Source organism: Populus trichocarpa, chromosome 6 (genome assembly GCF_000002775.5).
Source record: "Populus trichocarpa isolate Nisqually-1 chromosome 6, P.trichocarpa_v4.1, whole genome shotgun sequence".
NCBI classification, from domain to species: Eukaryota; Viridiplantae; Streptophyta; class Magnoliopsida; order Malpighiales; family Salicaceae; genus Populus; species Populus trichocarpa.
The window spans coordinates 23,637,883-23,654,911 of NC_037290.2; the positions used below are offsets into that span (position 1 = coordinate 23,637,883).

A 17,029-nucleotide genomic window follows, 5' to 3' on the forward strand; every position below is an offset into this window, starting at 1 on the left:
CTCCAAGATATTATTGTTGGGTTTTTCAAAACACATATACACAACATAAATGGTGAGTTTAAATTTTTTTAGGAGTCTTAGGGATACTATTAGACAGATCTAGAGTTATTTAAGGTTTATTTAAAAATTACTCGAAGATTAGATGTTCTTTTTAGTTTTGAATAATTGTTCAAAGGTCGAGTTGTCGCAAACCACAAGTTGTTAAAGTGAGAAATCTTTTGAACCCTTTTAAGAGAGAGAGATTGTTATACATTTGAGTGCTAACTTTTTTCTTTTGTGTTTTTCAAGTGTTATGTAACTTACATAGTTTTTGTATTCTTTTCAACATAAAAAATAAGAAACATAGCATTCGATATATAAAAAAATCTAAAAACCCTATAAATGATAAAATATCAATTACCCTCTGAATAATATCACATGTTATTTCAGGACAATTTTAGAAATTTATTCAATTAAGTCCATACTTGATTTTTCTAGGTCTAAAACTATAATTCCTTGTTTAAATTACATCATAGTCCTCAATTTCTAAAATTTATTTACAATCAAGTCACATTTGATTAATTATCCCATTTTAATATCTGAACAATGATTTTTATATGTGTGACCAATTAGGTTCCTTAATAAGTTAGCTCAAATATGAATAACAACTATAAATAAAATAGGATTAAATAAATTAATTTATTATCAATTCAATAATTGATTGGTTTATATTTGAAGATCAAATGCAATGTTTAGCAACCAATTAGGTTCCTCTGACATGTGTTTATTCTTCTTATAACTTTTTGGTGACAAACTCGAAGATAATCTGAAATAGGCTGCAAGTGGAGTACTCATTGGCTTACGGTCTTGCATGCCAAAATACTCAAGTATCTTCTTAAGATACTTTATATGTGATAAGTATAACTTGTTAACACTTTGATCTTTATATATCTCCATCCCAAAACCTTCTTAGCTGCACCTAAATCTTTAATCTCAAACTCACCATTAAACTTATCTTTCAAATTGTTGATCATAGATATGTTTTTAAAGGCAATTGATATGTTGTCAACATATAACAACAAAAACATAAATGAACCATCTAAAAGCTTTATAAAATATACATAACTATTATAATCACTCTTAAATTAACCATATTCAAGAATAAAAGTATCAAAACTTTTATATCATTGCCTCGGTGACTACTTCAATCTATATAATAACTTCTTCAATAAGCATGCATGGTTTTCTTAACCTTAAGCAATAAAACACTCTGGTTGATGCATATAGATCCTCTCATCTAACTCACCATATAGAAAAGTTATATTGACATCTAGTTGCTTAAGCTTTAAGTCAAACAAAGCTACCATAACAAACAATACTCATATGAAACTATGCTTTACAACTGGAGATAACACTCCATTGAAGTCAATACCTTTTCTTTGTGCAAAACCCTTTAGAAACTAAATATGTTTTAAACCTTGCATCCGCAACCCCTAAGATTCCATCTTTCATCTTGAAAACCCTTTTGCACCCAATAATCTTATGGCTATTTAGTGGTGTAACAAACTTATGTTTGATTATTATAAAGAGACTTAATCTCTTTATTTATAGCAAGAATCCAGTGAAAAGATTCTTTGCAAGAAATTACATAGTTATTAGAAAAAGACTCATGATTATCAATATTTTTTGCAATATTCAAGGCAAAATCAACTAGATCAGTATAATCATACTTGACTAGTGCTTTTATTTATCTTTTTTGTTTTCTTGTAGCAATATTGTAAGGTTGTTCTTCAAGTACATTTTTAACAACAATATCCTACACCATTTCCTTAACATGATCTATTTAAGCATATTTTTGCACTATTTTTGAAGCTTCAACCTCAAACTCCACATGTGTTACTAGTACCCTGATCAATCTCAACATCAATACCAATCGATTCCTTTTTCTTATGAAACATAACATACTCATCAAAGGTTACATCGTTGCTAGTAATAAACTTAGATGACTTGAGATCAACACATCATAATTGTTATTCTTCCACCTCAAATACATAGCTTAGGAATATGCATTTCCTTACTTTTGGCTCAAGTTTATCTTCCTTAACATGAGCATAAACAATATGGTATAAAGAAAATGACACCAATAATAGTTAAGCTATAGCAAAATTATTTTGAAATAAGTCATTTGATTTACCTGAATATGTCATGTATGATCTCTCAATCTTTTAATGATATGAATAATAAAATTAAAACTTATTTGGTCGGTTGATAAAAACAAAAGTTTCCAATGATTTAGAATTTTGGTATTTAAATCATGTCGGTTTGGGATTTGATTTGAATTAAGTTTAAAAAATTAAATGAATTGATCTAATTTAAATTAGATGAACTCATTGTAAATTTAGAATCTTATTAAAACAATTATATTTTAACTTTTAAAAAAATTAAAATTAAAATAATATCATTTTAATTTATATATATATTAACCCATCCAATCTATAAATTAGGTTTTGTGTCGGGTCATAACCGGTTATGGTTTAATAACTTTTCCTTGGTTGACCCTTGAAAAGAAACGAATACAGGGAGAGGGCCCTTAATGATTTTTATAATTTGAACTTTGGATTCGCTTTCACACCAGAATTAATAGCTTTCCTTTTTTCCATTTCCAACAAAAAAAAAATTAAAAAGAAAAATTAAAAGCGAGACAAGGCAAGGCCCCAAGGAAAGGCAGGGCAGGTTCAAAGGTATTATTTTAAGAAAGGAAGGGGAAAAGGGAAATTGAACTTGATGGTTCAATCGCATGGCTTCCTCTTCTTCTTCCTCTTCTCATCAGACTCGCGTTCCTTTCCCTTCCGACCCAGGTAATTCCTTCTCTCTCTCTTTTTTACCATTTTTTTTAACCACAATCAATCCATAAATTAACATTTGTGATTGTGACTGTATAAATTATACGTGATCAAAATTAAATTATGCTTTATGTGATTTTATATTAGGTTTCCATCTTACATTTTAACTAATAATTATTGATTAATTACAGGTTTAATTAAATCTTAATGCAAATTATTCTAAGTTAGCTAGCCTCCTTTTGAAGTTACTGGTTTTGAAATTTCTATGTTCAAATAAAATTCATGCGTTTTGTGTTATGGAAAGCAGGCGGTAAACCACTAGATCATGATGTTCCGATCCATGTTGTCACCGAACCTTCTCAGCTTCCGGTCGAGTTCCTTAACCCTTCTGCCGCAAAGCAATTGATCATTGGTTTTGACTGTGAGGGTGTTAATCTCTGTCGTCATGGAGCTCTCTGTATTATGCAGGTCAGCTATAGTTTAGTGTTGTTCTGTGCGCGTAATAGAAAGTATAAGTTTATAATTTTGATACTGCATTGTTTTTTTGTCATTGGTTTTGGCAGCTTGCATTCCCGGATGCTATCTACTTGGTTGATGCCATTAACGGTGGAGAGTCGCTTATCAAAGTGTGTAAGCCTGCACTCGAGTCGAGTTACATCACAAAAGTTATTCACGATTGCAAACGGGATAGCGAGGTTTCTAGTTGAATTTGCTTGATTCTAGATGTTATTAGCTTTTTATGATGTGCACTAGTACCAGCCTTTTATCAATGTAGTTAAAAATCAATTTTATTTTGTAGGCATTATATTTTCAATTTGGCATCAAGTTGCACAATGTTGTTGATACCCAGGTGAGTAACTAATAGGTGGAACTGGTATTCTATTTGGGAATTTTTTTAATAATCCTTTATGCACCATAGTGCATGTTCTTCAAGCATCGACAGTAAGCACTGAGGATAAGGTTTTTCTGTTTAATTGATATTGTTAATTTATCAAATTATCTATAGACTAGTGGCAGACTGTTAACGAGTCTTACTGAATTGACCTGGCAAGAGCATATTCTGTGCTCTTTATCTCTTTTGTAATGCACATTTAAACTGCTCTTTTTGGGAGCTGGGGGGGTTGCCATTTGCCAAGTTGGATGCACACTAAGTTAACTTTGGGGTTAATCTAGAACCTCTTTGGTGAAGACTGTATGAATATGGTGCTCATGAGGGCTTGAGAGTTACACTTAAAAAATAAACAAAGTAGAGTGTTGCGAGGACATTATTTAACCATTTATATTTGATTTACACTTTGATGTATGATCAGCTTTAGGTGTGCATCATAATCTCTATTAGTTGCTTTTAGCAAAGATCAATTATAATTGATACTGCTATGCCTCTCTTTTAGTTTTTGAGATCAGATTTGAGCATTCACTATCGTTGTGGTTATTGCTTGTATTGGCATAGAGAATTATCAATCTGGAGCTGTCATTTTAATTTTAATACATATTTGTCATTTTGCTTGTAGATTGCTTATTCTCTTATAGAGGAGCAAGAAGGACGGACTAGATTGCCAGGGGACTATATATCATTTGTTGGCCTCCTTGCAGATCCACGCTATTGTGGTACTTTATAGTCTGTGGTATCCATTTGTATTATCTGTTTCAGGGCATATAGCTTGATTGTTGTGTGAATACATTCCATACTTGCTAAAAGTTTTTGATATAACAAATGGAAGATAACTCCGATGTCTTGACATCATTTCCTGTCTTTCTCCTGTTAAAGGACTAGTGTTGCATTAATGCCTATAGTTTAATTATGCTCGTGGGTGCATCTTGAAAGCTACTCTCCGTTGTCCCTCTTTAATAACAAAAAAAGAGGTTGGGAAACGAGTCTTATGAAATCTTTAGCACTCAATTGGAATCACATTGCAATGAACTGATGGGATTAAAGTTGTTTTGGATTGAGAAGTAGCTTCTAGACATGATTCTTACTACAAGGAGGCTTCTGACTTCTGTAGGGACAATTTTTGTCTTTCCTATATTTCCCTTCTCTTCTCTTTTAAAGTCTGCATCATAATAGCATTTAGCTTCCTGGTCTATGTATTGTTTGTTCGGTAGGAAATGCAGTAGCTTTGACCGACCTTATTTTTACTTGTGATTAGCACTTTGTAGGAAAATTGATAAACACTGCAACCTTTTTCAACTACTCAAGCATTTCCTACCAGTTTGCGCCACTGGTTTTTCTTCTTTAATTGAAAGTAGATTCGTATGAGAGCAGCATTTGAATGTTCTGATTGGACTTGTTAATCTAAACTGATGTGGGACAACTCTGGATTTGTGTCCTACAAAGGATTTGTGGCGAGAGCTAGATTTGGGGGATGAATTTATAAAAAAGAAAGAAAAAGGTTTTTGACCGAGGTTACTTTAGTGAGAAAGCAGTTCAAGAAAAGGAGGAAAAACAAGAAGAGAATAGCACTTGAATAGAGAGGAAGTTCTCAGGCACGAAAAGCCCTAATGGTACTAAACTAAATGGAAATAGAAATTTGGATAGGAAAACAAAATACATAACTAATAGAAAACTCCTCATGGTATTCGAGTTCCCAAATAAGCCATAATTAATATATAATAAATTCCTGAACAGAAGCTTCTTTGTTCTTGGTTACATCATAAACCTTCAACCTTCCTGAACAAATTAAGCTTACATAAAATCTAGATTATACAGATTAAAAATTAAGGTATTCAGAAACTTCTTTGTTCTTGGTTAAATCATAAACCTTCAACCCAGAGTAAAGATTTTCTTGGTTTGTCTGCAATAACTACTAATATTGTTCTCCTTTTTTTTATTTTGAAAACAAGAATACTTATCTGCTCTTATTCTCATTGGCTTGCTATTTGCTTTTGACTGGACATACTTTGTGGTATCTAGTTGGCAAGAAAATTGACTTCCTGCATCATTCATTGTATTTCTGATTTTTATATTTTGATGATTTGAATGCAGGTGTATCTTATCTGGAGAAGGAAGAGGTTCGTGTTCTCCTCCGACAGGTTAGTTTAAGCATCTGACTCTCTCTCACTCTTCAAGTAAAGTGGAGAGAGCTATATTGAAAAAGCTATTCTCTAATGCCTTGGTTTTGATTCCAAAAAAAACATTTTGGCTCTTTGGGAAGATAAAGTAGTGGCACTAGCCAGTAACATTTGCTTTCACTCTTTCTTTGACTTTGAACACATTTGCCTCTCAAGTTTGCACTCCTAAGTTGCTATCCTTCTGTTGCTAGATTGGTGAAGGATGCTTCTGTTGTGCAATTTAGAGTTTCGTGATGTGCTGGCATGTGGCATTCAGCGTTTAGACAAGGACTTCTTTAACTTCTGAAACTTACAAGAGAGTTAGTGTCTCTTTTCTAATGGTTGGTTGAAGATATAGTAGAGGCAATGCTGCAAGCTATGAGATCAAACCAGCGACCTTAAGGAGTGCATTCTAGAGTCTCCATACTTATTTTTTATCCCATGAATATTAAAAAGGAAATATACCTCAGCATACTTATAACAAGATAACCAATGGTGTTTGTACTTCAAAAATTTTATTCGAGTTCTTGCACTCTAATATTTTCTATTTAAGTTTTTGTGTGCATTTAAACAATGTTCAATCAAGTGCATTTGTCCTGGAAAGACCCTTTTGATCACTGATGTGCAATGCTCTTTGGAATGGTATTTTCTGAACAATTGCACTTGAGTGATCATTTTTTAGAAGTTAAAAGACATTCTGATATAATAGAGGTAATCAATTAGTGATTTGGATAAACTACAAGAACCAAGGTTGTGAGTATCTCTTTTTATGATTTTGACTCTGTGTTTATTTGCACTTGCATCTTCTCTAAGAGCTCAAGAGAAATTTGTTCAGCTACTGCACACCCCCTTTGCGGCAACACCCTGTGCATTTTCTTACAGCTGGTATTTCCTGACATTATTGTATCTTTCTATTACTTTCAGGATCCTATGTTCTGGACATACAGGCCATTATCCGAAATGATGATCCGTGCAGCTGCAGATGATGTTCGTTTTCTTCTCTGCATCTATTATAAGATGATGGAAAAGCTGAACGAAAGATCGTTATGGTATCTTGCAGTTCGTGGAGCATTGTATTCTCGATGTTTCTGCATTAATGAGAATAATTATGCTGATTGGCCCGATATCCCTCCTATTCCAGGTTTTATGTTTTATCAACCTATCCATTCTGCACTACTTCTTGTTTCCCAATCTTCCTGGAATCGTGTTACCAACTCTGTGGACTTGGTTTGTATGCCATGTTGTTTTTAATATACATCCAATATGGATAAAAGATAAAAGCGGTGCCAAACTCTCCAAATTGGATAGTTTTGCACTACATTGTATTGGCTTTAACTATTGGGTTTCATTGTTGGAAACTATGGGAAAGGATTTCCAATTGAGAAAGTTTGTTATTTCCCACAAGATAATGTCACTAACAATCTAAAGATTTGAAATGAGATAAAGTTCAAGTGCAGTGCATGCATGTGGGTCTAGATTTTGGATAAGAATGGGTTGTGTATAAGCAAGCTTTCAGCACACCAACTGTAAATGCATGCACACCCTAAAATAAGAATGTATAAAGAAATATAGCTTACTAGCAAGTAACAAGCAATCAAACTGAATACCTGGATCTTGTTTGACTTGTTGTTTAGCATGACCTATTTTGGATGGACTTCGTAAAGGAAGGTAATAAAAATGCTTGACTAAATTGAATACTGATCTAGCTGTGCCTTCTCATTATAGATAACCTCAACATTGAGGACAATGCCCCCGAGGAGGAAATCCTTTATGTTCTTGATGTTCCCCCGGGAAAGATGGGACGTGTTATTGGAAGACGAGGAGCTTCCATTTTGTCAATAAAGCAATCTTGCAAGTATGTCTCTCTTCTCCCTCCCCTCACATATTCTTTTGTAATCCATATCATCAATTCGGTTCTCTTGTTCTTTAATCTGAGCATGTGCTTCCTTTTGCAGTGCGGAAATTTTCTTTGGAGGTGCGAAGGGTCCACCTGACAAGGTAAGTCTATCAAATTAATGATGATAACTAGCTGCCAGGTGATAACCTTAGCCTTGGTCAAAATCTAGCCAACTTAGAATTCAAGTCGATGCAAAATGAAACCTGCTTTGAGATTTCCGTATTCAACCACCATAGAAAGCGTGGGAACCTTCTTGTATTTTGATTATCTCAAGAAAAATAACATTATTAGAGACTCACAAGATAAAGCCGTGGAAGATAATCCACGCTGTCTTTGTTCAGGATTTACTTGTATTTATTTGTTGTCATCCTCGCGTGTAAATGTCGACTATTTTCTTGTAGGCATTCATAATAGGACCAGTGAAACAGGTGAGGAAAGCAGAAGCCATGCTGAAGGGGAAAATGGTGGATATTTACTAGGGAGCTTGATGTTTCATACCTGTTCAACTTAAATGTAATAATAGCAAGTTTGAGAGAGAATTTGCCTGCCTAAACTTCTGATGTCTTGCCTTCCTAATTAATACTAACTTGTTGAGTGTCTGCTGGTTTCGTACAATTATCAGCATCTATCTTTGCATCTTGGAGGCAATCTCAAATGCGAATAATTCTGAAAATATAACTTTTGGTTGGCAATTTAAGGATGACAATCTCACCGGCCACTTTCTCGCCAATTTGCACCCGAAAGTGTTTATTTAACTGTAAATGCAAAAAGTTAGCCATAGGATGTAAAATCCAGTAATTTCTCCGTTGAATCTAAGGCAGAGATTTTTTTTAGGAAGGCCAAAGTAGAAGGTCCCCTTAACCATGGGTCCTTGTACATTGTGAAAGGCGGAGCTCCTAACATTCTCATGCTCCAGTTCTTCATAAAAACAGTTTCTATGGGTGCCTGTTGCTAGACGCGGGCTTTTACGAAAACATCCTCTACGGTTTTGTAGAATGAAAGGTGATCAAAAGGCTACCTTTCAAGTTTCAGATCTAGCTCCCTCTGTATTTTTTCCGTTCCCTATTTCTTGTTCTTGATGCATTGCATCTGTTATTGGCCTTGATGCAAATTCAGAAAAATAGCATACAGTAAACTCCAGGTTTGAATATAGAAACAGTTTTGCTCTCACACAGGCAGCGAAAAGAGATTAAAAAAAACCGCATCTCTTAACTACAAACAAAAGTGCCACCACAATGCAGGAGGACTTAATAAAGACAATTTTGCAATCTTTTTGAAACAAGTAATCTAGTAAAAACCTTGTCAAGATCGGTGCAGAATCAGATCACCGTGTTGTTCTCTTGGAGTTGTGAACAAGAGTGAGCACACCAATAAGGCAGCACTTGAAATATCTTTACCAAACGGGCAAAAGAATATGCGGGCATAATGGGCGATAAAGGCCACTTGACAGAATTTACTTAAAATTACCAAAGTGGTATTGTTGGCCACCAAGGCTTGAGAAGAAATCATCTCCGCCAGTTGCTTGTGACTGTGAAGCCGTTAACCCGGATTTACCAAGGCCAGATCCCATGCCCATCGCTGTTCCCATATAGAATGAAGTTGGAGGTCCCTTTTCCCTTTCATCTAATCCATTAGTAAGATCACCCACGACACCAACATCTACAAGAGACACCTTCTTGGCTGCAAGGAGTTCAAGTGGCAAGACAATTCTGACTGAGCCTCAAAGCAAGAAGTACAATGTTAAAGAAAAATTGCAGACACTCGCACAGAGAAACCCCAGACAAGAATATGGAATCAAAGTTCATCTCCAGAACCCTAGACAAAAATGGTAGTACGCAAACAAAGAGCATACTTTTAAGACAATATATTTTTTTCCAGAAAGTTTAAAGAGAAGACCACTCCATGGCATGGTTGTTACTCCACCAACAAAATCATGCCATTGTAACAGTTTACTTTGAAGCATTATTAAAGTAACCACATTGCTCTCTACCCACGACCCTTGCTAGAATTTCATTAGAGAAGAATATTGTAGTGTATGCATATTAAAACACATGAAAAGCCCTGCATATTAGGTATATATGCGCATAATGAAGCAAAACAAACCAATTCCATATTTGTGGGGAAAAGCCTTGCTAGAATTTCATTAGAGAAGAAAATTGGAGCAGAGCATGCATATTAAAACACATGAAAAGCCCTGCATATTTGGTACATATGCAGATAATGAAGCAAAACAAACCGATTCCACATTTGTGGGAAAAAGCATCCAGCATAAACCACATAGATAAGCACCAATAAGGAAGCACGTGATCCAGTTCTCTGCCACCTGCATGTGAGCCTCAAAAAATTGCCTAGTTCTAGCAGTCACTAGGAGCCAGCGATAACAAAGATTTCCATACAACCATAACAATCCAAAATCACACACTCCCAACTAAACAATTCCGTCCATGATGCTACATTCAAATGGTATGCATGCAGAATGAAAGCATCCAGCATAAACCACATAGATAAGCACCAATAAGGAAGCACGTGATCCAGTTCTCTGCCACCTGCATGTGAGCCTCAAAAAATTGCCTAGTTCTAGCAGTCACTAGGAGCCAGCGATAACAAAGATTTCCATACAACCATAACAATCCAAAATCACACACTCCCAACTAAACGATTCTGTCCATGATGCTACATTCAAATGGTATGCATGCAGAATGTTAAGACATCACACATGAGAATGATGAGCTCAAGTTCTGTTAGATGTATAAAATATAGCAATTAAAATCCATCAGAAGGGATTTTGCATCGTATTATTGTCCCACACCAAGAGCATTTGTGTTCCTTTTGCATAATATCATGGTTTATATATTTTTAAAGTTCAAAGATGACGTATGGAAATAAAAGGAACTCAGTATTCAAGCCTCTTTTGACAACTGAGCATCCTGTTCTTTGTCCGTGTTGTTTGTTTAAGGGTGGGAAAAAGGGAGATAGTATGGATAAAATTGAAAAAGTTATCATGACTCGCATCAACATCTGTGAAGTTAAAATAAAATTTTCAGTGTAAGATTTCGAGGAGAAATTACAGCACGTCCATATATTCTGCAACCATCCAAATCTCTTACAACCAGTTTTGGTCATGTCTATCTGTGTGATCAAACAAGACTCTTAGTAAGCCACTCTTGAGAACCTATTCTTAGTGGTGTTATCAAAAAAAAAAAAATCTAACTTGCTTCATGAATTCATGCATAAAATAAAATCAATTTAATTGAGGTAGATCACATATATAGCATGCATATGGAGAACGTTTCTGAAAGGAAACAATAGTAAGCGAGAAAGATATGCTTACGAGCAGATATATTAAGATCAATCAGTCCACGGCTAAGCGAATCTGCCCATATTCCAGACTTCACCTGGAAACCCTCCTTCTGTGGAGGATTGGAGCTTGCCAAAGACTTCCCATCCAAATTGTCAAGGCTGCCATCTTTAATAGGACTTTGAGTTGGTTCTGAAGAAGCTGGATTAGAACTAGAAGTGAATACACCAAAAAGATCAGATCCATCAAAATTGTTCATTGGAACTGCAGCAAATGGGTCAAAGACATTAGTATTTGGAGGATCAGATTTTGGAGTCTTGATCCCGGGTTGTGCGACTGGTTCATCACTAGAAAAGAAGTCAAATGTAGAAGGAACTGCAGAAGGGTTGGCAGGTTGGGAAGTGAACAGATCAACCTTTGTCTGCAAAACAAGTCACAACAAAATTTATCACCACAGAATATCCAAGCATCCATCAACAAAGCATTGAATTCTGAGCATATATAATCATGCCCTCCAGAAATTGCAAATAACAAAAACATTCTCCAACTTCTCGATAATAAAATTGTGAAGCAAATGTTATCCAAGAAACTCTAGCAACAATTCCTTGAAAATGATGGGGAAAGCAACTTCTGTCCATCAGGACACAGAGCTCTACACTAAAGGTTAACTACCTTTGTGAAGCTAACACACATACTTCAAAGACAAAAGGAACAAACTAAATCAAAATCCTTCTTGGTTGACACAAAGTCAAATAAATAACAGCTTTCTCCAATTTGAAATGGCATGCAAGAGCCAAAAACTAAAACACAGCATTTCATTTCCAGAAATTAAGATAGCAAGGTATCTTACCTGAGTCTGTGAACTTGCTTCCTTTCCAGCTTGGGGAGGTGCTGATACAAAAGCTGCATCAGCAAACAGATCAACCTCTGCAGAATTCCCATTCATGACTAAAGCTTCTGTAGGAACAGATGGAGGTGCATCCATGAGATCACCAATCAAACTTTCTCCAAACAAATCAACTTGGTTTGAGGTTTGAGAAGCAGACTCTGTCAATGAAGATAAAAAATCAAATATATGAAAATCTAATGTCAAATATATTAGAAAACAGGAAGGAATCAACAACTTGGTATCTTCAGTAGTAATTTCATTGAAAGTTTTGTGTTAGATAATATAGGAGCATGATTCATATCAAAATTATTATTGAGATGCACTCGTTTCAATTGAAATGCATACCACTGAACAGTATTAAAAAAGACTTGAGCATTAAAAGGCACAAAAAGGAAACAACACACCAAAGAGGACTTTGCTGCCTGTTAATTTCTTGCACATTCACAAAAACATAGCTGTCTAAGACTTGGAACACAGGGCATGGCTTCTTGTCCATCGGACAACTACAATGCGTAGAGCCCTCTGACACTATGCATTCAAACCACTGCTTCATCCAAGTATTGCCACATGCTCATCCCAATTTCTTCACTCAATTTTTTCTTTCACAAATACAAGAAAAACCACAATATTCTCACTTCATAAGAAAGCATCAATGGTTTTTCAAGGTTCATTTTGCTTTATGGATGGAGTGTGGTAATTTATAGTTTCTTAAAGTTACTGAATCAAGAGTCTGAGCACAGATTTTATTGGTTTCAATAACCATGCTTCTATTTAATGTTTTTTGTTCTAAATGTCCAGAAACAGATCTGAGCAAGTATCCAGGAAGCACAACATCCCTCTTTGAAAAAAAATTACTAAAACATTTTACACTTAAACAGCCCTTCAGTGTTGCTGAATAGACAGAACACGGGATAAACAAAGCAAAACTTGAAAAATATATTCATCCCGAGCATATCTTTGACTAAGATGAAGCAAACGACCACACCACGCATACAATATTCAGAATACTTACTAGTGCTGGAGGTTCCTCGGGGATCAAAATCATCAAAATCATCGTCATCATAATTACTTGAAACTGAGTTTTTCTTATCAGAGGCATTTAGGTTAGCAGATGACCTTGATGCACGAGAAGACAAATTATCTTGATCCTTGCTGCAAAACAAATATTCTGAAATAAACAAAATAACAAAACATAAAAAATACAGAGGCAAGTCATATCGTGTGCCTGCGTTTGTGCATATGGCAGAGATTGTAGTGGAGTAGCTTGTCGTTCATGGAAAATGATACTTAGAAGAAAAGAAAATGGCCAACAAACTGAAGTTGTGTTTGGTATTGCGGTCTTGGATCGCAAATCCAGATTGGACGGCATCGAAGTATGGTCAGCCAAAGCATCAACGATGAATGTTATGGTCACTTACAACACACAGGATCACGATAAATTTTGGACCAAAATGCCAAGCACACTCCAAATAATCATATCAGCAGTAATGTGGGCATTGTTCTCTTTAAATGATAAATTTACTAAAACAATCAAGAAGTATAAAAGTAATGACCACGAAATTGTAGCTATGCCCACACATGCATAAGGAAAATAAACTGAGATTTTCCAGCAGACTAATGATAAAAAATGAAACCTTCCAAAGCCTGCAGAACCCTTTTTCAAGGTGCTGTCTTGATTGTCACTTATACCCCTTCGATGTGACTTCGTGTAGGAATCCTTTCGACTCTTTTCTTGTTTAAAACTATCATAGCTATCTTCATCTCCCGTACCACTTAAGCCACCTCCATACCGATCTCTACTTTGGAAGCTGCTGCTGCTGCTTCCAAATGAGGCTGTGCTTGACTTATAAGATATTCCACTAGATGAAAGACCAACATACCTAAAATAAGGCAAACAGTTTAGTACCAATACGAAAAAGGAAAGAAGCTCAAGTCTAATACAAAATATCAGTTCGTGAGCATGAACTTACTTATCACGGTTAGTAGCAGCCTTACTCCTGACTTCGTATATTTTATCCTTATTGTTCAAAAGGGATACAATAGTTTCAGCCTTCTTCCTCACATTAAGTCCTGAGTCCTTTCCGTTTGGCTCAACATATTCGAAACTTGTGAGGGACTTAACCAAAAAAGAAAATAGGGGAGCTGAAATGTTAGTGAATATTCAAGCTTACTTTGAACATTGTAGAGACAACAGGCAATTTTACTTGAATATGAAAATAGTCCTTACTGATATCTGGAATGTGTGTTCTATTATGTCATCAACAGCACGATCAGATCCATGTGCCACCAAATATTCTATGACAGCCAATGCCTGATATCAAAATGATTTAACGAATTATAGGCTTTAAAAGGGCAATGTAACAGAACAAGGTCAGGAAGTATATATGAAACTTATGCTTTTATAATCAAAATCAAAAACTCTAAAGCAGAAAATTTAAAAAGTCTACCTTGTAAACAAGACGCCAGTCCTTGCCCGTCTCACCTAACCTCGTCCACAGGACATTCATGATCATTTGACATTCCGTGCTACACCATATTGCAAGAAAACAAATAAATATACGAAATCAACCCATCTCCCCTTAACACAAAATACACCTAAGCAAACTACTTTAGTAAAGGAACATAAAAACAAGCCATAACTCACAATTTTTTAGTAGCTTGCGCGATCTCAGCCATTGCAGAGCCATGTGGACCCCAAGGTGCATCATCAGTGGCATCCAACACCTGTATTAATAATAATTCACAAAAACAAACGTCACTTATCAAGAAAAAACACGTACAAAATCACTATGATAGAGTCCAGCAGGCGGCAGATCCACTAATAATTTGAATAGTTAATACTTTGAGGCCTACACTGTTAAATCGAAACAGAAAATATGTTCTGTTTAAAAGCCTGTGCTGTTATTATGGATGCTAAAAAATTTCATCGAATCAGAAACTCAAGCAGCACAAATCAAGTTAATGCTGTCAGATTAGCACAAAGGCAGCATAGATCAATAATGTTTACCAAAAAAGAAAAAATCAATCCTATACAAATTTATAAAATTAGCATTGCACAAAATACAAAACTAATAGGCACCAAATTGCTATCGAATTTTATCAATTTAATTTGAAAAAATATATATAATCAATTCATTTACGAAATATTTATTACCTTTTGTTCGATTTCAGGAACCTTCAAGACCTTGAGATTGACCTCTCTCTTTCTGCAACCAAAAACAGAAAAAAAAAAAAAAAGCATTAGAATTGAATCATAATCGATCGAGTTGCAAGAAAAATGGAAATGAGAGAATTGGAAGCTGACATTTCGCGGACTGTTTGATCAAAGACTTTGATGAAATCCATGATGGATCTGCAAATCGGTGGCGTCTGATTAAGATCTGAACGAATTGCAGGATGGAGAAATGCAGAGATTTGGTAAGTGAGGATTGTTAAGTGGTGAGATCTTGGATTTGGTCGAAGAGAGGAGATGCGTAATCAGGCAGGAATGTTTCTGTGGTTTTAATAATTTTATTATTTTGAGGAGGCAGGAGAACGAGGCTGGAACTTATGTTTTGAGTACCAATATCGCTTCCTTTTCTCGATACTAAATTATTAGTATTGTCTAGTTTTCTTTTTTTCTTTTTTTTTTAAATAGTTTTTTCTTGCATGATTTGAAATTACCATGACTTTCGGAAAAATTAACTCTTATCCGAGGAACGTAATAAAATTGTTTTTATTTTTTGGTTTATCATGCGTAATAAAAGTGTTTTACTTTCTTTTATATATATTTTTACGATAAAGGTATTTTTTAGTCTGCAAATCCATAAAAACTAGGTCTTTTTTATGAAGATCTTAGAGATGCACTTTCTAGATCTATTTTGTACAAAATAATAATAATAAATTCTTTTAAATATTAATTTCAATATTTGAATGTAAAAAATTAAAATAAAACTAAACTTTCTCGTATAGGTGATTTGCACTGCACCACGGATTTATCTATTTTTTTTCCAACGGCTAAGACAATGATAGCATTGCTAAAAAAAAAAACACATCATTAACTTAATTGAATTTAATAAAATCATTTAATTTAATAACATTTAATAAAAAATACAATAATAATAAATAAATTGGAAGAAAAATTAACAATAAAAAAATGTTAAGAAAACTTGATTAGGTTAGCACGTCAAATATATGGCTTGGTTGTGATACCGGGGTAACCCCGTCAAAAGCAAATTGAACATAATCATAAAACTCAATTATCAAACAACTCAATGTTAAAGGGCTAAACTAAAAGGAAAAAAAAAGTTAACTTTAAAAAAAAAAATCAAAACAAATTAATCCACCAACCCTGTAATCAAGGGCATAGGATTGATATAGCCCCGTAGAAAAAAAAAAAAGAAAAAACATGAAGATCAATTATGAATCAATCAAAAAATAATTTTTTTTAAAAAAAAAACAAATGTTGAAAGATATAATATATCAATGAAGCAAAAATTAAATGAGAACATGATAACTTCATAGTAAACAAGATTGAAAAAACATACAATCCAAAAAAAGTCAAAGAAGAGTCCATCTTGGTTACACATGCAAAATCTATGACCTAGTTGTGATATTGAAGCAACCCCGTTGAAAGTAATTTTAATAAAACAATGAAGCTTAATTATCAAACAACCTGATGTTAAGGGGTGAGATAACATCTTTTTTAAAATAAATGAAAAATCCAATGGAAAACAAATAAAAAATAATAATAGAGCCCAATCTCTAATTAAATAAATGATGAAACTGAAAAACCATAAGTTTTTTTTTATAAAAAAAACGAGCAAACCTGAGAGAATCTTTTAAACCTTGGTTAATCTCTCAAACTTACAACCTGTGAAATCTTAGACCTGAACTTAATCAAAAAGCCAAATTATCAATCAATTTAATGTTGAAGGATCAAACAAAAAAAATATCTATTTAAAAAAATCACCAAGTAAAAAAAATATTAATAAAAATAAGGATCAAATCTGATAAAAAAAACTCAAATAATGATGAAATAGTAAAAAAAAAATTAAAATTACCTTAGATAAAACAAATAATATTCAAAATAATAG

General features: G+C 34.2%; 2 protein-coding genes across 2 annotated transcripts; one reads left to right on the forward strand and one right to left on the reverse strand.

Moving 5' to 3' along the window:
* Nucleotides 1-2,559: 2,559 nt before the first annotated feature.
* Nucleotides 2,560-8,382, forward strand: LOC7462279 (uncharacterized). Its single transcript, XM_006381974.3, has 10 exons — nt 2,560-2,837; nt 3,130-3,290; nt 3,386-3,517; nt 3,622-3,672; nt 4,334-4,430; nt 5,806-5,852; nt 6,795-7,011; nt 7,596-7,725; nt 7,826-7,868; nt 8,169-8,382. The coding sequence occupies exons 1-10, from the start codon at nt 2,777-2,779 to the stop codon at nt 8,244-8,246; spliced, it is 1,017 nt and encodes a 338-aa protein (XP_006382036.1). The 5' UTR covers nt 2,560-2,776; the 3' UTR covers nt 8,247-8,382.
* A 511-nt stretch (nt 8,383-8,893) lies between these two features.
* Nucleotides 8,894-15,529, reverse strand: LOC7470725 (clathrin interactor EPSIN 1). Its single transcript, XM_002309487.4, has 11 exons — nt 15,259-15,529; nt 15,109-15,160; nt 14,599-14,678; nt 14,402-14,480; nt 14,182-14,265; nt 13,925-14,070; nt 13,589-13,834; nt 12,967-13,106; nt 11,916-12,112; nt 11,099-11,486; nt 8,894-9,447 (listed from the first exon to the last, which is right to left on the reverse strand). The coding sequence occupies exons 1-11, from the start codon at nt 15,297-15,299 to the stop codon at nt 9,221-9,223; spliced, it is 1,680 nt and encodes a 559-aa protein (XP_002309523.1). The 5' UTR covers nt 15,300-15,529; the 3' UTR covers nt 8,894-9,220.
* Between the last annotated feature and the right edge of the window lie 1,500 nt (nt 15,530-17,029).